We start from the raw sequence: 17,252 nt of genomic DNA, 5'->3' as shown, positions 1-17,252 counted from the left end.
CCACTAGGAGTTCCAAATGCCAAGAATATATATTCTATTACTCCTTTATCACCAAGCAGTCTAAGCTTGTTGCAGTTTCCCCCTCACTAGAGGTTCACTCAAAGGCTTGATGGCCATTTGTTGGGCATATCCTAGAGAAGACTCTTGTTCAGTTGTACATTGGGAAGATGGCCTCTAAAGTCCCTTCCAACTTTGAGATTATGTGAATTAAATTATTTGTCACGTCTACACTATGCTACATGTTAGGAAGACCAAGATAAAAAAAGGTTCTAGGGAGACCAAGACCACAATCCCTGTCCTCAAGGAGGAACATTAAAAAGGTACACAAAAATATAATGTAACATAAAAAGTGTGTAACAAAGGTACAAAATGCTATAAAAATTTTGAGGACAGAAATATTTTTGATTGATGGGGTTCAAGAAAGACTTCATAAAAGATATAACATTTGATCTGAGTCTAGTACAGGGGTTGTTTACTTTTTTTTCAGACCCCTATGGCGATCTGCTAGAGCCTATGGACCCCTTCTCAGAATAATGTTTTTAAATACATAAGATAAAATACATAGGAGTACAAAAGAAACTAATTCTATAGAAATAAATGTACCAAAATAGTTTTAAACAAGTTTACAGACCTCAGGATAGAAACCCTGGTCTACATATAATTTGGTGGGAGTACAGAATATGTGAAGAAGAGCAGGATGAAATGAGAGAGAGATTTTGGTACAGTGGAATGGCCTGGGAATCATAACATGTGAGTTCAAGATTTGCAAGTCATTTTAACTCTGAGCCTCAATGTCTTCATCTCTAAGAGAGGTACAACACTTCTTGAAGTACTTACCTCACAGAGTTGTGAGGAAAGTGCTTTTAAGACCACAAAGTTACATAGAAATGTGTACTATTATTATTATTATTATTGTTAAGTTTGCAGACTAACTGTTAAGGGCCTTTAATGCCAAGCTAAAGAGCTAGCAATAGGGAACCACAGAAGGTTTTTTAATTAGGTGAGTAACATAATCAGACCTACATGAGGATAATTAATCATCCCTCACTTTACAGACAAAAGACCCTAAAAGATTAGGTAATTTATCTATGATCACAAGTAGTGATAGATCCAGGACTTCCACTATTCTCTTGATAATACTTCTAAAAAAAACCCTTTTTGTTACTTCTTTGTCCTCGGCTGGCTGCATTTCCATTCTGGCTTTTAGCCTTTCAAACCTGGTCTCCATTAGTCATAAGCCAGATGTAAAGCAAACCACATTCATCCACTGAATTTAAATTTAGAATCATAAAATTAGATTCATAGCTAAAAGACACTTAGAGATCATCTAGTTTAACCATTTTATTTTACAGATGAAGAAACTGAGGCCCAGAAAGGGAAAATTATTTACCCAGAGTCACACAGGCAGTCACTAGCAGAGCCAGGGTTTGAACTCAGATCCTCTGACTCTAAATCAAGCACTATTTTCCAAATCACCAAGAATCAAAGTTATTGGGATCTTTCTTTAATATCCAAAAAAACTACAAATAAAAGCAACTAGTAAATCAATCCATGCTGAACCTATATATTTCTTACAATGCTAAATGAGTTGAAATTCAACCGATATTCCATTTTGATAAAAATACGCAGCATAGTATTATATAAAGATTGCAGCAATTAGGGTTAGGAAAATGTGGATTCACAGTCAACCTCTGACTCTTACTAGCTACTGTATGTGACCATGGGCAAGTCACTTAAACTCTCTAAGTAACTCTCTCTAAGGTTTCTCGAAATTTCTAAGATAGCATAAGTTTTGATCGGCATGAGTGAAGAATTCCCTTATTAATGGAATCGTTGATCTTTGATCTACTCATTCATGATGACATCTTTGTGTTTATGAGATCATGGGACTTAGATCTAAATGAGATCCTAAACATCATTTATGGTCCTATTATTTTTGATCATTTTACAACTGAGAAAACTGAGGCCCTGCGAAGTTGTGACTTGCCCAAAGTAACAAGTAATATATGATCACAAATTTGCAGGGAACTTAAGAGTTTATCTAGTCTATCTTCCTCATTTTACAACTGAGGAAACTAAAACCCTAGAGTTATTAAATGATTTGCCCAAGGTCACAGAAGCAACATATTTGAGTTATAAGTCCTTAGACTCAAAATTCGTCACTCTTATAATTATCACTTACATAATTTCTGCTTTTAAAAATTCTTCTATATGTTATTGAAAGTTTTTATAAGAATTTTATCTTGTCATTATTTTTCCCACTACTGACTGTCCAATATCTGTTTCTGAAAAGAAAAACAGGGGCAGCTAGGTGGCGCAGTGGATAGAGCACCGGCCCTGGATTCAGGAGTACCTGAGTTCAAATCCGACCTCAGACACTTAACACTTACTAGCTGTGTGACCCTGGGCAAGTCACTTAACCCCAATTGCCTCACGAAAAAAAAAAAAATTAATTAAAAAAAAAAAAGAAAAAGAAAAACAAGCTTTCTTGGCCTCTATTACCTCCTGAAGTGCCCTCCTCTCTATCTTGCTGAATTCTTTCCCCAAATCACAAAATTTTAGAGTGGAAGAATCCAACATAACCTAAGTCCAACTCACATTCCTAGGGTCGTAAGTATAATCATATGATTTTAGAATCTCAATTAATTCCTTCCCATCATTACAAATCAATTCAAATCCAGAAAACTATCTTGATATAATCATTCTTTAAGTCTCAAATTGAATTCTTCTTTACAAAGTTTTCCCAGATCACTCTAGCACATAATGATCTCCCTTTTGCATTACTGTTGGGCTTACTATGAATTCTGTCTTGAATTGGTTTTTTTTTTTAGTATTTATTTCTTTTGTCCATAAACTGACGGTAAACTCCTTGAAGTAAGACTTTCATGGAGGCACAATACCTTAAATGTAGCAATTGTTAAAATAATTAATAGATTACAGCCACTTGTTTTGTGCTCGTGAAAAATTGAATTTCTGCAAATCAAATCACATTTTCCATTGAGCTTTATTTAATGTATTTAACACTTATTTAATATTTATTGAAGGTTTTCTATGTGTAAAGCACCATGCTTGATTATGATAACTATCCAATGACAATGGCTCCTAATATTTTAGTTTAGGTTTTCCTATTCTCAATAGAGTACTATTTAACAGAATACTGAAGTTCATACTAACAGTGAATTTATATTTTATACTTTCAGATTACACAGTTCAAGTTTTCTTAGAACAAGTCATACCTATGCAGTTTAGAATCCATAATAAATTTAAAGCCAACTCACATCCACTGAATACAGTTCTTAGACCTTTTCTGAATGAGTTCGATTCCATGTAATACGTTGGTGATGTCATATACTCTTCGTTTCCCTACTCCTAATATTGCAGCAACCTCTTTTAAGTGAAGAATACCACCAGGTGCAGATTTGAGAAGGTCCATAAATTTTCGAGTGTAATAACACAGAGATGCATTATAACGATTTTTTGACACTTCTGGGAAAACAGTAAAAACACTGTTAGTAGAATTTAAATAATATTCATGCACATTACTTAACCATTAAAATTTTTTCAGGATTGTGAGATTTAAAGCTGGAAGAGATCTTAATCATCTAATCTTATCCCATTCACTTTACAAATGAGGAAATTAAATGATCTACCCAAGATTTTACAAGTATATAAGAAAGAATCACTCTTTCCTCTTTCACAATAGTATTATTCTGATATTTCATTATGGCTTGCAAGTGATTTGGGATTCTCAAAAGCTATACCAGCACAGTTTTCCAGACTGGAAAGACTTTATAGAAAATGAACTATTTACCTAGTTGATTAAGAGTGGAGTAGATTTGTCTGGAATATTTATCAATAGAAGATAATGGATTTTTTTCAATTGCAGCAACTCAAAAAATCTGTGTGGGTGGTGATGGTAATGGGTGATATGGTTATTAGCACAGAAAAAGATATCTACATCAGTGAGATCATACATTTTTCAAAGTATCAAAGTTTCTTCTTTAGAGCTGTACTTTAAGGTTCCATTTCTTGTCCCTGTTCTGATAAATTGTTTTATCAATGACTTGAATGAAGGCACAGTTGACACATTTGTCAGATTTGTAGAGGACAAGAAGTTGGAGGCACAGCTAACATTTTATTTAACAGAAATTAGACCCAAAAAATTCTCCACAGGTTCTAATAGGGGAAATTTAGTAGGATGAAATTTAATTCTCTCCTCCTAACTCAAATTTACATAAGATAAAATCTAATTTATTAAATTAATTTGATTACATTTAATGTAAAGTCCTGCACATACAGTAAAAAAAAATCAACTGCAAAATTACATCATGGAAGAAATGTAGGTAGGCAGTAAGTCATATGAAAAAGGCTTGAAGTTGTAGTGGATTACAAACTTAATGTGAAGCTGTTAAAAGTATAAAATGGCAAGTCAAAAAGTTGTGATTATTAGACTAAATTAACAGAAGTACAGTATCTAGGGGCAGCTAGGTGGCACAGTGGATAGAGCACCGGCCCTGGAGTCAGGAGGACCTGAGTTCAAATCCGGCCTTAGACACTTAACTAGTTGTGTGACCCTAGGCAAGTCATTTAACCCCAATTGCCTCACCAAAAAGAAAAAGAAAAAAAAAAAAGAAGTACAGTATCTAGAAGAAGCAAGTCCCTTTAAACTTTAGCCTTGTCAGAATTCATTCAAGTTTAAATGTTAAATTCTGGACATCAGATTTTTGGAAGGCAAACTTCAGGGGATACAGATAAAAGCATCCAAGTTTAGTAGGAGACTTAAGACCATTTAATAGTATTAGTTGAAGGGAACTAGGGAACATTTGGGAGTATGCTTTTGGTTTCCAAACAGATTATAGAATCACAGATTTGAAGCTTACAAGGGACCTTAGATGTCATCATATTCAGCCCCCTTATTTTACAGATGAGAAAACTGAGTTTGGAAAAGTTTGAAGGACTTGCCCAGGGTCACATAGCTATTAAGTGTCTGATACAGAATTTGAATTCATCTTCTTGACTCTAAGTCCAGTATTTTATCCAGTGAGCTGCCTTGTTGCTTACGAAAGAATTAAAATCTATTCTGCTTGGCTCCAGAAAAGAGATTAAGAACCAATAAGTAGAAGTTATAGAACTGAAGCCTTCAGCTCAAATAAAAGAAGGATTTTCTATTTGAACAGTCCCAAAATGGAATGAGCTACCCTGGAAAATAGCCAATACCCTATTACTTGAGATCATGAATAATTGGAGGCTGGATGACCATTTTTCAGGAATTCATGTTTCAGGAAAGGATGGGAGTAGATCACCTATAAGGTCTCTTTCAGCTCAAAAACTAGGTTTCAATAGAGTGATAACAAGCAACAGCAAAGACACTTATGAGAAGTAGTCTACACATTACCATAATTAAATAACGATTTCTCACATCAGATTTGTCATGTACTTTAACATTCCACCAGAGCAACTGCCTTTAATACAATAACATCATCATCATTCTCTCCACCACTTATATTTTCGCTTAGTCCCAGAACACTGAACTAAGAGTAACAGATGGTAATTACAAAGCACATTTAAGCTTGATATAATGTAATGTAATATTACACAATGTAAAGTAATATAACGTACTGTAAGGAAACACTTCCTAACAATTAGAGCTATCCAAAAGTGGAATGTGCTTCCTTGGGAGGCAAGGGGTTCCTCCTCACTGGCGGTCTCCAAGCAAAGATGGATAAGGTATGATGTAGAGGAAAGTCTATATTAGGTATGGTTTGTACCAGATGGCCTCTAAGGTCAAAGGATCATAGATTTAGTATGGGAAGGAAGTACATTCAATATCATTTATTCCAACTCCCTCATTTTACCCATGAGGAAACTGAGACTCATGAAGGTTAAGTGACTTACACACAGTTAATAAGTATGAGGCACAGAGAATTTGAATCTAGGAACTCTGGGGCTCCAAATCCAGTTCTTTCCCCACTACTTCCTACCAACTATGTGATTTTATAGTGTTTTAAGATTTACAAAGTGCATTCCTCACAACTCTGTGAGGTTGTTAGTATACAAGTATATTAGTATAGGTACTAATATGCCCACTTGACAGGAGCTTAAATGACATCCATAATTATTGTTAGTAAATATAGAAACAGAATTTGGATACAGGTCTCCTGAATACCCAGCATAGTGTTTTTTCCATTATAGTATGCTGCCTCTCATCTCTCAACAACAACAAAAAAAGTCTTAAAGTATTTATTTGTCTAATGTGCACCCATGATGTTCTTTTCTTTCTTTCTATGTAGCATGACTACAAAAATGTCTTGGAACTTTTCTGAACCCTAATTAAGTAAGACCTCACCAATAAGCATTGTGTTTCTTCAATTCTTTTAGCATGTAAAATTTAAAGGCTTCTTTGCACAAAAATAAATTCTATTTGCTACAACTAAACAATTAAATTGTCACATCTGTAGATTATACTTTTTAAATTTCCACTGATCTTTTTTATTTTTACATCACTTTCATTTCCAGTTATATCCTCACCCTTCTCATTCCCAGAGAGCCACCCTTTGTAACCAGGAAAAGAGTTTAAAAAAAGCAGTTCGACAAAACTAATCAACACATCAATGGAGTCTTACACTACATGTAATTTTCCAAACCTATAGTTCCCCATCTTGCAAATTATATATTGATGAATGCATAAAGGTAATTAAGGTTTTAAACACCATTACAATCTATTTTCTTGCTTCCATAAACTGTTATATTATTTTAGATTTAAAATATAAATTTTAGATTTTAAAACATAAAAATGGAAATTGGATGGTTTTCCCCTGGCTCTCAATAAGCATTTATTTCCATGAATATTGGTCAGGACTGTATTATATACATACTCAAACACCCTGACGCAAACAATTTTTATTTATTTTTTTTTTGGCGAAGCAATAAGGATTAGGTGACTTGCACAGGGTCACACAGCTAGTAAGCTACACAGCTAGTAAGTATCAAGTGTCTGAGGCCGATTTTGAACTCAGGTCCTCCTGAATCCAGGGAGGGTGCTCTATCCACTGTGCCACCTAGCTGCCCACAACCCAAACAAAATTTAAATCGAGACAACAGAATAGGGACTTCTCTCTCTCAGAGAGAATAAAATAACATTATCTTCTAATTCCAGTAAGCCTGACCATTTTCCTCAATGGTACTGCAGATAATATGGGGAATAAAAGCAACTGATACCCAACCAAGGCATGACAGTGAATGCAACTAGTTAGTAACTTGGATTGAGACAGAAAAAGAGTGAAATATGACCTGCTAAGTTTTTACATGGCAGCCTTCAACAGTAAAATGTATCTTTCTCCAGATACCATGAAATTCCTTATACTGGCATAACTGACTTTCAAAATAATGCTGAGCAAATTATCCACCCTATTATAATATGTCAATGGCTTTAGGAGCTTTGTCAGAAATATACCTGTTGTCATAGAAATAGCATTTTTAATTCTATTCCTAGCTTCCTTCAAAAGATTTGTTCATATTTTTAAAAACTGAATATGAATTGGAAAACAACCTGAATGTATATTTAATGTATATTTAACATAAAAATTAAATTATGCAATATTAAAATATGCAATATTTCACTTACTTTTCCTGGGAATGTTTTCTTCTAAGTTATGTTTTATTTCTGGTAGCTTAAAAAAAAAGGAATATGTCAGATTGTATCTAGCTGATAAATCATAAAAGATAATATAAGTAAAAAGCATTTCAGTGGGGGAGTTTTTTGTACCCTAAAGTGTCAAACTCAACCTGACAAAGTTTTGTCACCTCAGTCAATTTATGTCTTCAGCATTAAATCCCAGTTCCTTCTACCCTCCCTCTGAAAGCATGTGGTTTTATATGTCTTTGGGAGGATCACAGGCACAAATTCCCACGTAAATACAACATTAAATTCTCCCTTGTAGCAAAGAAAAGCAATAAAATGTTAGTTAATTAAAAAAATTTTAAAACAAAAACAACTGCTACAGTGAACATTCTAAGATAATGGAGAGAGGTATGTTGCATTCTATGTTTTCCCTGTCCAGACTTGGTAAAATTATTCATAGTTTGATTTCCTTTTATTGTTTTTTTTATTTACATTATTGCAATTATAATGTATGTTTTCCTCCTTTTTTCTATTTCACTCTGCATCAATTCGTGTCTTTCCATTTTTCTCTGAATTCCTCACATTTGTCCATTTCTTCTTTGTTTTGTTTTGGGTTTTTTGAGGGCAATGAGGGTTAAGTGACTTGCCCAGGGTCACACAGCTAGTAAGTGTCAAGTGTCTGAGGCAGAATTTGAACTCAAGTCCTCCTGAATCCAAGGCCAGTGCTTTATCCACTGTGCCACCTAGCTGCCCCCATTCTTCTTTAAATTTTATTCTGAACTTAAGAAATAAAACAATCATTTCCATAATAGTAGAAAAAAGATGACTGCACATGAAACTACAAATCCATTGTATATAACTTGCTTTTCCTTTTAAATATATAATAAAGTTATTATGTACCTTGCTTTTTCCCTTTTTCTTCTCTTCCCCCTCCTGCCTTACAGATGGCTACCATTAGATACAAATATATAAATGTATCTATACACACACACATACACATATAAACCATTCTACACATACTTCTATTTATCAGTTCTTTCTCGGTGTGCAGATCTGTCTTCATAGGTCCTTTGTAGTTAATTTGGGTATGGCATATATGTATATGTATATGTATGTGTATGTGTATGTGTATGTGTATGTGTATATATACATATATAAACATAATTATCCATTTATTTCTGCACAGTAATAGTCCATTATATTCATGGACCAGTTTGCCAATCAGTGGGCATACACTTCAGTTCTTTACTATCACAAAGAATGATGCTATGAATATTTTGGCATATAAATGGCCTTTCTTTGACTTTCTTGGGGAATGATTTTTCTCACATAATTCCAAATTAATTTCCAGATTATACCAATTTATAGCTGCACTAATAGGATATTAGTGTACCTGTCTTCCCACATCTCCTATGCTGATAGTTGCCATTGCTCATTATATTTGTCAATTAGTTATAAAGTAAGAACTTAAAATCATTCTAATTTTTTTCTATTTTTACTAGTGATTAGGAGAATTTTTTCATAAGATGTTGATAGTTAGCAATGCTTCTTCTGAAAACTGTTCATATCCTTTTGTTTTCTTAATGATTCCATTATTCTTTATTTTATGGGGAATTTTAATCCATTGATATTTAGTATGTAATTGTTAAGTATTTTCCCTCTTCTACTAATCTTTTATACTGTTTTTGATCTTCTATTTTAAGTTACCATTGAGTCTCCATAGATTGTTTTGATTACATCTCTTCCATTAATTTCCCTTGCCCAATACCAAGTTCTTGAGTTTGGGTTTGTTTTTTCATTCTCTCTTTTTTACCCTTTGCACCTCAGATATTAATGTGGTAATTTCCCCCCTTTATTTATTCTCTTATGTTCAGTGACATGAATTTGTAGCAGCCCTTTTAAAGAAATATTTTAATTCCATCCCTTCCTTACTCGCCTTCCAGGATCAAATGGTCAGTGACATGGTCTTCTGTTTTATTTTCTGAAGAATAACCTTGTGGTTATTTTCCTAGTGTGTATGTTCAGGTCTTTTTAAGTTTTAGTTTCTTGTGCTCAGCACCTTTCTTGTTGATTTGAAATGGCAAAGGAGTTGGGGAGTGGGGTTTGGGGGAGGAGAATGAGCCTGAAGTACCTCTTCCTTTTTCTCCTTTGGTTTCCACTTAATGTCAGGATAATGGCAGCATAAGTTGGTCAGGCTTCCCCCGGCTTCCTTAAAGCCAGTGCACTGTCAGAAATGCTTCCTACCTCTTGGCAAAGATATGGACTATATAGGTACATACCCAGACATGACCATTATGTTGATTTGTTTTATTTAACTGTACTTAAAAAAAGGAGGATTTCTCTTTCAGCTGGGGAAGTGGGTAATATGGTTATTCATAAAAATAAAAAGAGCATAAATGAAACATTTAAAAAAACAGGAAAGAGGTGAGGGAAATGCAGAATGGGACACAGACAACAAACTGGACAGTTTTATTACTTCTGAGTTAAATTTAAATAATAAGTATTTTTATGAAAACAAACTATGTAATAGGATAAAATGAGATATTTGTAAAAGTGCCAAGCACAGTGCCTGGCATATAGTAGGTACTACATAAATACTTCCTCCCTTCCCCTCCTCTTATTTATAATCCTCTTTTCTCAATCAGTCAATAAACATGTATTAAGTGCCTACTATCTAGCAGGCACTATGCTAAGCACTAGGGATACAAAATGAGCAAAAGACAATCCCCAACCTTGAAGAACTCACAATCTAATATGGGAGACAACATGCAAACAATGATGTACATGTATATTCAGAATATATCTGAAATTTATATTGAAATGTTTATGTTTGTTAATATTTATTAAACTCATAATAAAAAAGGAAAAAATTTTTTAAAGAAAGTATTGTCTTCCTAGATAGCAACATTACTAGCCTCCATTGATCTAAGGATAGTAAGTAAAAAACTAGGAAGCTGGCCTGAGCTAGTCAGAGAATTGGGCAAAATGACCATTACTAAGAACTGACCCTGGCCCCAAAGGAGGCTAAAAAGGCTTGTGTCTGACTGGTAGTCTTGAGAGGAAAAAGAGAATATGCTCACATTCTCATCCCCTTATAATCCCAGCTATACTATTTATTAGGGCACTTACATACCCCTTAGTAAGAGAGAGAATGAGGTGTATGGATAGTGTCATGGAAACACCCAACATAAACTTGGACAGACTTCCAGAGATAGTAGAGAAGGACCTGGCGTGCTAGGGTCTGCAGGGTCACAAAGAGTCAGGCATGACTGAACGACAAGATGAATTATATTTTTATATGTTCAAGCCCCAGCTTCCCAGCCAAACTGTAAGCTGCTTATGGACAGGGACCTGGTGTTAGACTTCCATCTGTATCACCTAGCACAGTGCCTTCCAAACCTTCATTTTCCTGACTGTGCAGGTATTTCCTAGGTTTGGGGTTTTGGTCGATAGCTCTTCACCCTGTATATTCAAGGCCTCATTTATTGATACTTAAACTCTCTCAATGCTTTTCCTATACTAATGCAGAAAACAAGCCCCTGGCTGACCCTTGAAAATTTTCTTTTACAAAACCATTTTATTACTTGGGTATGTGCTGATGTTGGATTTGACATGTACATAAATTATAAATATACATCTCCAAGGGTTTAATTTTCTTTTCTTTCTCAAATCTTGAATCTCTATTCGACTAAAGGATATTTTCACATAGCTATCATGTTCTTCCTAAATCTTCCAATCGTCAATATCAATATTTCCCATTTCCTTCCATCTCCATGGTTCCTCTGGACACATACCAGCTTGTCAATGCTTTACTTAAAAATGTTTGGCACGACTGTACATGTATAACCTATATTAAACTGCTTGCCTTCTTGGTGGGGTGGGGGGCAGGGAAGAGGGAAGAAAGAGAATTTGGAACTCAAAGATTTTTTTTAAATGAATGTTAAAATAGTTTTTACGTGTAATTAGAGAAAACATTAAATTAAAAAATTTAAATCTACCTAGCAGGCTCATTTCATTCAATTATTATTTAATTCATTCGGCAAGCTTTTAATATATACCTGCTCTATTCCAGGCACTGTGCTAGGAGCTAAGGATACAAAGATAAAAAATAAAACAGTCTTTGCCCTCAAAGAGCTTACCTTCTATTTTCTACTTTCCTATTAATACCTGCCCCAAACTGAGGAGGGGATGGAATTAATTAAAGTGACATTGAATTGAACTGGAGAGGCTGTTCTGAACTGAAAGGTTTTTATAGCCTTCCGAATTCATACTCTGTTAAGCATTAGGTATCTGCAGTTTACAGTACACATGTCAAAAGGAATAGGTTAAATAATTTGTAGGTACATCCTATGCTACCTGAGTTCTAGGCAAAAGTGCAAAGAAATATCTATGAATTCCACAATAAATTGAGGAAATAAATTCCTCCCCCTCGCCCCATAAGTTTCTTCATACACCCACTTAGTTTTTATCCTCCACCCAACCCTACACCTCCACTTGGATTATATTGCAATAGCTTGCTAGATGGACTCCCCTTTGCAAGTCTCTGCCACTCCACTCCATTCTCCACTAAGCTGTCAAAGTGATCTTCCTAAATTGAAGATCCGACCAGGTCACAACCCTCCCCACTCCAAACTCCAGTGGCTCCCTATTACCTCCAAATTAAAAAAGAACATCCTGTTTGAAGTTCAAAGCCCTTAATAACCCCCTCCAGCCCCACCCCATACACACTCCCTTTGCCCCCTCCAATGTATTACTCTTTGATTCAGTGACACTGGCCTCCTTGGTGTTCCTTGAACAAGACACTCCATCTTTCAATTCTGGGCATTTTCCGTACCTGGCACGTAGTAGGTGCTTAATGAATTGTTACTGAATGAATGAACAGTTGTCCCTCAAGCCTAGGATGCTCTCCCTCCTCATTTCCACCTCCTGACTTCCTTCAAGTCCCAGCTAAAACCTTATCTCCTACTGGAAGCCTTTTCAGATCTCCCTTAATTCTAGTGTCTTCCCTCTGTTCATTACATCCAATTTCTCCTAATATAATTGTTTGTATGCTATCTCTACCATTAGACTGTGTGCTCTTTTAGAACAGAAACTTTTACTTGGGGGGGGGCGGGTTGAGGCAATTGGGGTTAAGTGACTTGCCCAGGGTCACACAGCTAGTGTCAAGTGTCCGAGGCTGGATTTGAATTCAGGTCCTCCTGATTTCAGGGCCAGTGCTCTATCCACTGCGACACCTAGCTGCCCCCTGATACTTTTACTTTTGCATACCCAGCACTTGGCACATAGTAGGCACTTAAATGTCTATTGACTGATAAAAATCCATCCCTCCTCTTGACCTAAGTATAGGATTTAGAGCTGAAAGGGGCCTTAGAAATAATTTAGTCCTTATTTTACATAATAATAGCACGCATTTATATGATGCTTTAATGTTTGCAAAAATAATTTACTCATGTCATTTGATAATAAAATTGAAGCTCAGGGAGGTAGATGCAGATCTAAACCCAGCTCCTCTGATTCCATATTCAGCACCGCAGCTGCTTCCAAAATTCCAGTTCCCTGGATGATACTGATTTCCTCTAAACGAGATAGTGACTAGGCTAAATTAGAGAGACTGGTATGGGGTATAGACAGAGGAGATTTGGCTAAAGGTAAAATCTTTTATCTTGTTAAAATAATTCACACTAAAGTATGAATGATTAACAGGAATTACTTCTAAGAAGTCCTTTAAAAAGGTAATTTCATACTCCAGATAAACTGCTTTAAAAAGAATTAGGAAGATAGTGTCCTCACTGCGCCCTCCCAACACCTCGTAAAGCCCCAACTTAGACTGAAGTAAATTAAATCAGCATTAGTCAGCGTCACCTTCCACACACCCATTCCACTTTCTTCCTTTCTAAGCCCAGCTCTGCAAAATCAATGCCCTAGCTGAGGCAGAGCCCGAAAAATGAACCCTGGAAACCTGGGAGTGTTAGAAAACCAAGTCACTGAGTAATTTTATTTTCGCCTCAGTGCTAGGCACAGTGCTAAGTGAAAGGGATACGAAGAAAGGCCAAAGGGGGGAAGGACAGATCGAGCCCTCAAGCAACTCACGCGTGTTACTTTTAAAGGCCCGAAAGGCACCAGATATGCTTGGGGCGGGCTAAACGCTAAATAAATATATGCAGATTGACTGACTGACTGACTCATTATGCTGGATAACATCGCTGCTAAAATCCAGAAGGTGAAATCCACAGACTAGGGGAGGGAAGGTCTTCTTAGGACTTGAACTCCCTTGGAGGAGGAAACTGAGACTCAGGGAGAAGAAATGACCCAGTCTTTCCTGCTCGAGATCGGGCTCCCTTTTAAACAGCCAATCCATTTCCCGACGATGCTTCCCAGGAAGGTTCGTAGAGCGAGGGAAACCCTCGGTCCCTGCCCCGAAATCCCGGGCCGCTCGCGGAATTCGAAGTCCGAGGCCCTGGGTGCAGATACTGGATCTGGCAGTGACTGCTTGGGAGAGCGGGGCGGGCCACTTTCCGCTGCCTGGGCCTCAGTTTCTTCATTTGTGAAATGAGGGTTGGACCCAAGGACGGGTGGAAGGGACAAAGCCTCGTCTCCCGCCTCCTCCCTCCCGCTCCTCCTCCTCACTCACCCTGACGCTCTCGCTCTCCTCGTCCCAGGCCCCGGGAGAGCTGCGGCGATCCGGGCGTGCGGCCCCGGCCCGGGTCCGGTGCTTCGGGGCGGCCTCGGGGGCTCCGCCCCGCGGCTTCGCGCGCCCCCCACTCATCCCGCCCGCCCCGGGCCGCGCCGCTGCTCGCAAGCTGCCGCCCGATGCCCGCGCCCCCCACGCGACGCGTGGGGCTTTCCCGCGCCTGCCACCGGCTACCCACAAGCCCCGCGGCCGAGGCCTCCTTCCCTCCCTCCTGCACGCCTCCCGCCGCTCCGCTGCTCCCTCCCGCTTCTCCCCTGCTCCCTCCCGCCTCTTCCCTGCTCCTCCCGCTTCTCCCTACTCCCTCCTTCCTGCCGCCTCTCCCCTGCTCCCTCCCGCCTCTCCCTGCACCCTCCCTCCTGCCCGCCCCCCCTCACGCTTTTCCCCTGCTCCCCTTCTGCAAGACTCTCCCTCCCTACACCTCCCGCTTCTCTCTTCCTCCCTCCTACAAGCTCCCCGCCTCTCCCCGTCTTACAAGCCACTCGCTTCTCCCTCCCTCTTGCACGCCTCTCCCTCTTCCAAGCCTCCTACCTCTCCCTCTCGCCGTCCCTCCTACACGCCTCCCACCTCTCCCCTCCCTTCCCCCTACTCCCCCTCACTCTCTCAAGCCTCCGGCTTCCTTCCCTTCCTCTCGTAAGCCCCGCTTTTCCTCTTCCAAGCCTTTCGCTTCTCCCTCCCTCTTTTGCAATCCTCGCACTTCTCCCTCTTTCCCTCCAGCACGTTTCCAGCCTCTCCCTCCCTTTCTTACAAGCCTTCCACATCTCCCTCTCTTCCAAGCATTCCTCCCTCATCTCTCCTCAAGCTCCGCTCTGCAGGCCTTCCACTTCTCCTTCTCTTTCTCCCACGCCTCCCTCCTGGACGCCTTCCAATTCTCCCTAGCTCTCTTCCAAGCCCCCCTTTATCCTTCCATCCTTCACCCCTTCTCCAAGGCTTCCAATTCACCCCTTTCCCTCTTCTTCAAGATTCAACCAGTGGCACCTACTTGGTGTCAAGCACTGAGATAGGAGCTGGGAAAATGGACAAAAAAAAATGAAAAAATCCGTGCCCTAGCATAGCTTATTAGTATGGTGCAAGCTGGTAGAGCTCTGGACTTGGGAGTTGGGGAGACCCCAATTGAAATTTGGCGTCAGTCAACTGTGTGACTCCAGGAAAGTCACTTAACCTCAATGTTCATTCTCCAGCTCTAAACCCAGGATCCTATAACACTTATAATCCCACCTCTGACACTTAATAACCTTGTGACCCTGGAAAACATATACCAAAAGGAGGGCTTAGATGTGACAGTGTCCAAGGTTCCTTCAAGCTCCAGATTTATGATCCTGAGAGTGAAATAATTCAAAGTGTATTGTGAATTACATAAAAGAAAATTTATACAAAGTAATTTCTGGAGTGGTGTGCACTAGCAACTGACAGGGAATCAGGATACGCTTCTTGTCAGAGCTGGCACTTCAACTGGCCTTTGAAGGCCTCTGTGAGAGGTTCGAGGGAAGTGTATGGGAAACAGCTGGCAGGCCATCCTGGCTTGAATGTAGAATGCGTGTAGGGGAGTAAAGTATGATAAGCCTAGAAAGGTGCCTTATCAGAGCAATACTATGAAGGGTTTTAAATGCAAGACAAAAGAGTTTGTATTCTATTCTAGAAGTAAAGGGGTCCCTAGAGCAGTTCTTTGATATGGTCAGACCCAGGCTTTAGGAATATGAATTTGACAGCTAAGTGGAGTATGGATTGGAGAAGTTGGGAGATCAATCAGGACTTATGCAATATTTTAGAGAGAGGTGATGACCACCTGAACTGAGCTGGTGATTATGTATGTGTATACAGAACTGACTACATCTGGCAACAACTGATGTTCCATGTTCCTTTTCCCCAGCCTATTTTGCCAGTCTTTGTAAAGGTTGTTTGCTCTAGAGCAGAGCTTCTTAAACTTTTTCCACCTGCAACCCCATTTTGCCCAGGAAATTTTTACTCGAACCCATGTACTGAAATAACTGGTAGATTTGACTGCTGACCTGCTATTGGTGAAAAAAAAAATGGAATATGAGAAAAGTAGACTTCAAGACAAGGTGACTGCCTGAATGGAGGCCAGACAGCCCAGATTTCACATGCCGCCTCCAGCAAAAACCTAAAAATAACAAGAGACTAAATAATGATAAAGAGTCTAGTGATAAACTATCCTAAGTTATTCACCTCAGAATTGCACAAGAAGTCAAGCTAGAAACCCACAGGCAAGAGAGGAAGGGAGTTTCAGCAAAGTCAGCATAGACAATAGAGCCAACACAGCATAGACAAACTAGCTATAGGACTCCTCTCTAGATTAGGGATATGAATCTCAAAGAGGCAAGCACAATGGGCTTCCCTCAGAAAATTCCAGTGGCCAGAAATGAACAGCATGGACCCAGGAAGCTGCTGAGGTAGAAGCCAGTGCTGATGTAGCAATGCACAGACCAGGACTCAGACATATACAGCATTCTAACAGGACCCTAGCCAGTGATCTGAACATCAAAGATAACGGAACCAGGGGGACCTATCTCTTGAGAAGTAGAGATCAGCAAAGGGACCCCTGACCCAGGCCAAAACTGAAGAGGACATACTACCCCATCCAAAAGTATAGCAAGAGGTGGAGCCTGACCCTGGAACAAAGATCACCAGGTTCAGGAGCTAAAATTGAAAAGTAAACTGAAGATAACAACCAGTATAATTTTTGTGGATTTAGAGATGCCCCAAAATCCAACCTAGAAGAAAAGAATAAAGCCAAAACAACTGCAAGCAGAGACAGAGAAGTATCTAAATAAGTGAAAAGATTGAAAAAATAGAACAAAATGTAAGGTATCTGATATCAAAAGTAAGTGACTTTGAAAGCAGGTTGAGATACTTTTAAGAATAATTGGATTCAGGGGGGGCAGCTAGGTGGCGCAGTGGATAAAGCACCGGCCCTGGATTCAG

At 38.7% G+C, this 17,252-nt stretch overlaps 2 protein-coding genes across 2 annotated transcripts in view; both read right to left on the bottom strand.

Annotated features, from left to right (window-relative positions):
- Positions 1-14,510, bottom strand: part of LOC122742928 (transcription factor E2F6-like) — a 28,628-nt gene extending 14,118 nt beyond the window's left edge. The window contains exons 1-3 of the mRNA XM_043987531.1: positions 14,253-14,510; positions 7,625-7,670; positions 3,279-3,486 (exon numbers count right to left, since the gene is read on the bottom strand). Coding sequence (XP_043843466.1) covers positions 3,279-3,486; positions 7,625-7,670; positions 14,253-14,387 — 389 coding nt within the window. The 5' untranslated portion in view covers positions 14,388-14,510. The remainder of the gene's footprint in view (positions 1-3,278; positions 3,487-7,624; positions 7,671-14,252) is intronic.
- The window catches only part of LOC122742927 (transcription factor E2F6-like), a 34,864-nt gene continuing 21,026 nt past the window's right edge, over positions 3,415-17,252 (bottom strand). Inside the window, exons 7-8 of the mRNA XM_043987527.1 lie at positions 7,625-7,670; positions 3,415-3,486 (exon numbers count right to left, since the gene is read on the bottom strand). Of these exons, the coding sequence (XP_043843462.1) occupies positions 7,651-7,670 (20 nt within the window). The 3' untranslated portion in view covers positions 3,415-3,486; positions 7,625-7,650. The remainder of the gene's footprint in view (positions 3,487-7,624; positions 7,671-17,252) is intronic.

This window comes from Dromiciops gliroides, chromosome 2 (genome assembly GCF_019393635.1).
Source record: "Dromiciops gliroides isolate mDroGli1 chromosome 2, mDroGli1.pri, whole genome shotgun sequence".
Taxonomy (NCBI): domain Eukaryota; kingdom Metazoa; phylum Chordata; class Mammalia; order Microbiotheria; family Microbiotheriidae; genus Dromiciops; species Dromiciops gliroides.
The sequence above is the reverse complement of the archived record's forward strand: the minus strand, read 5'-3'. Positions and strand labels throughout refer to the sequence as shown.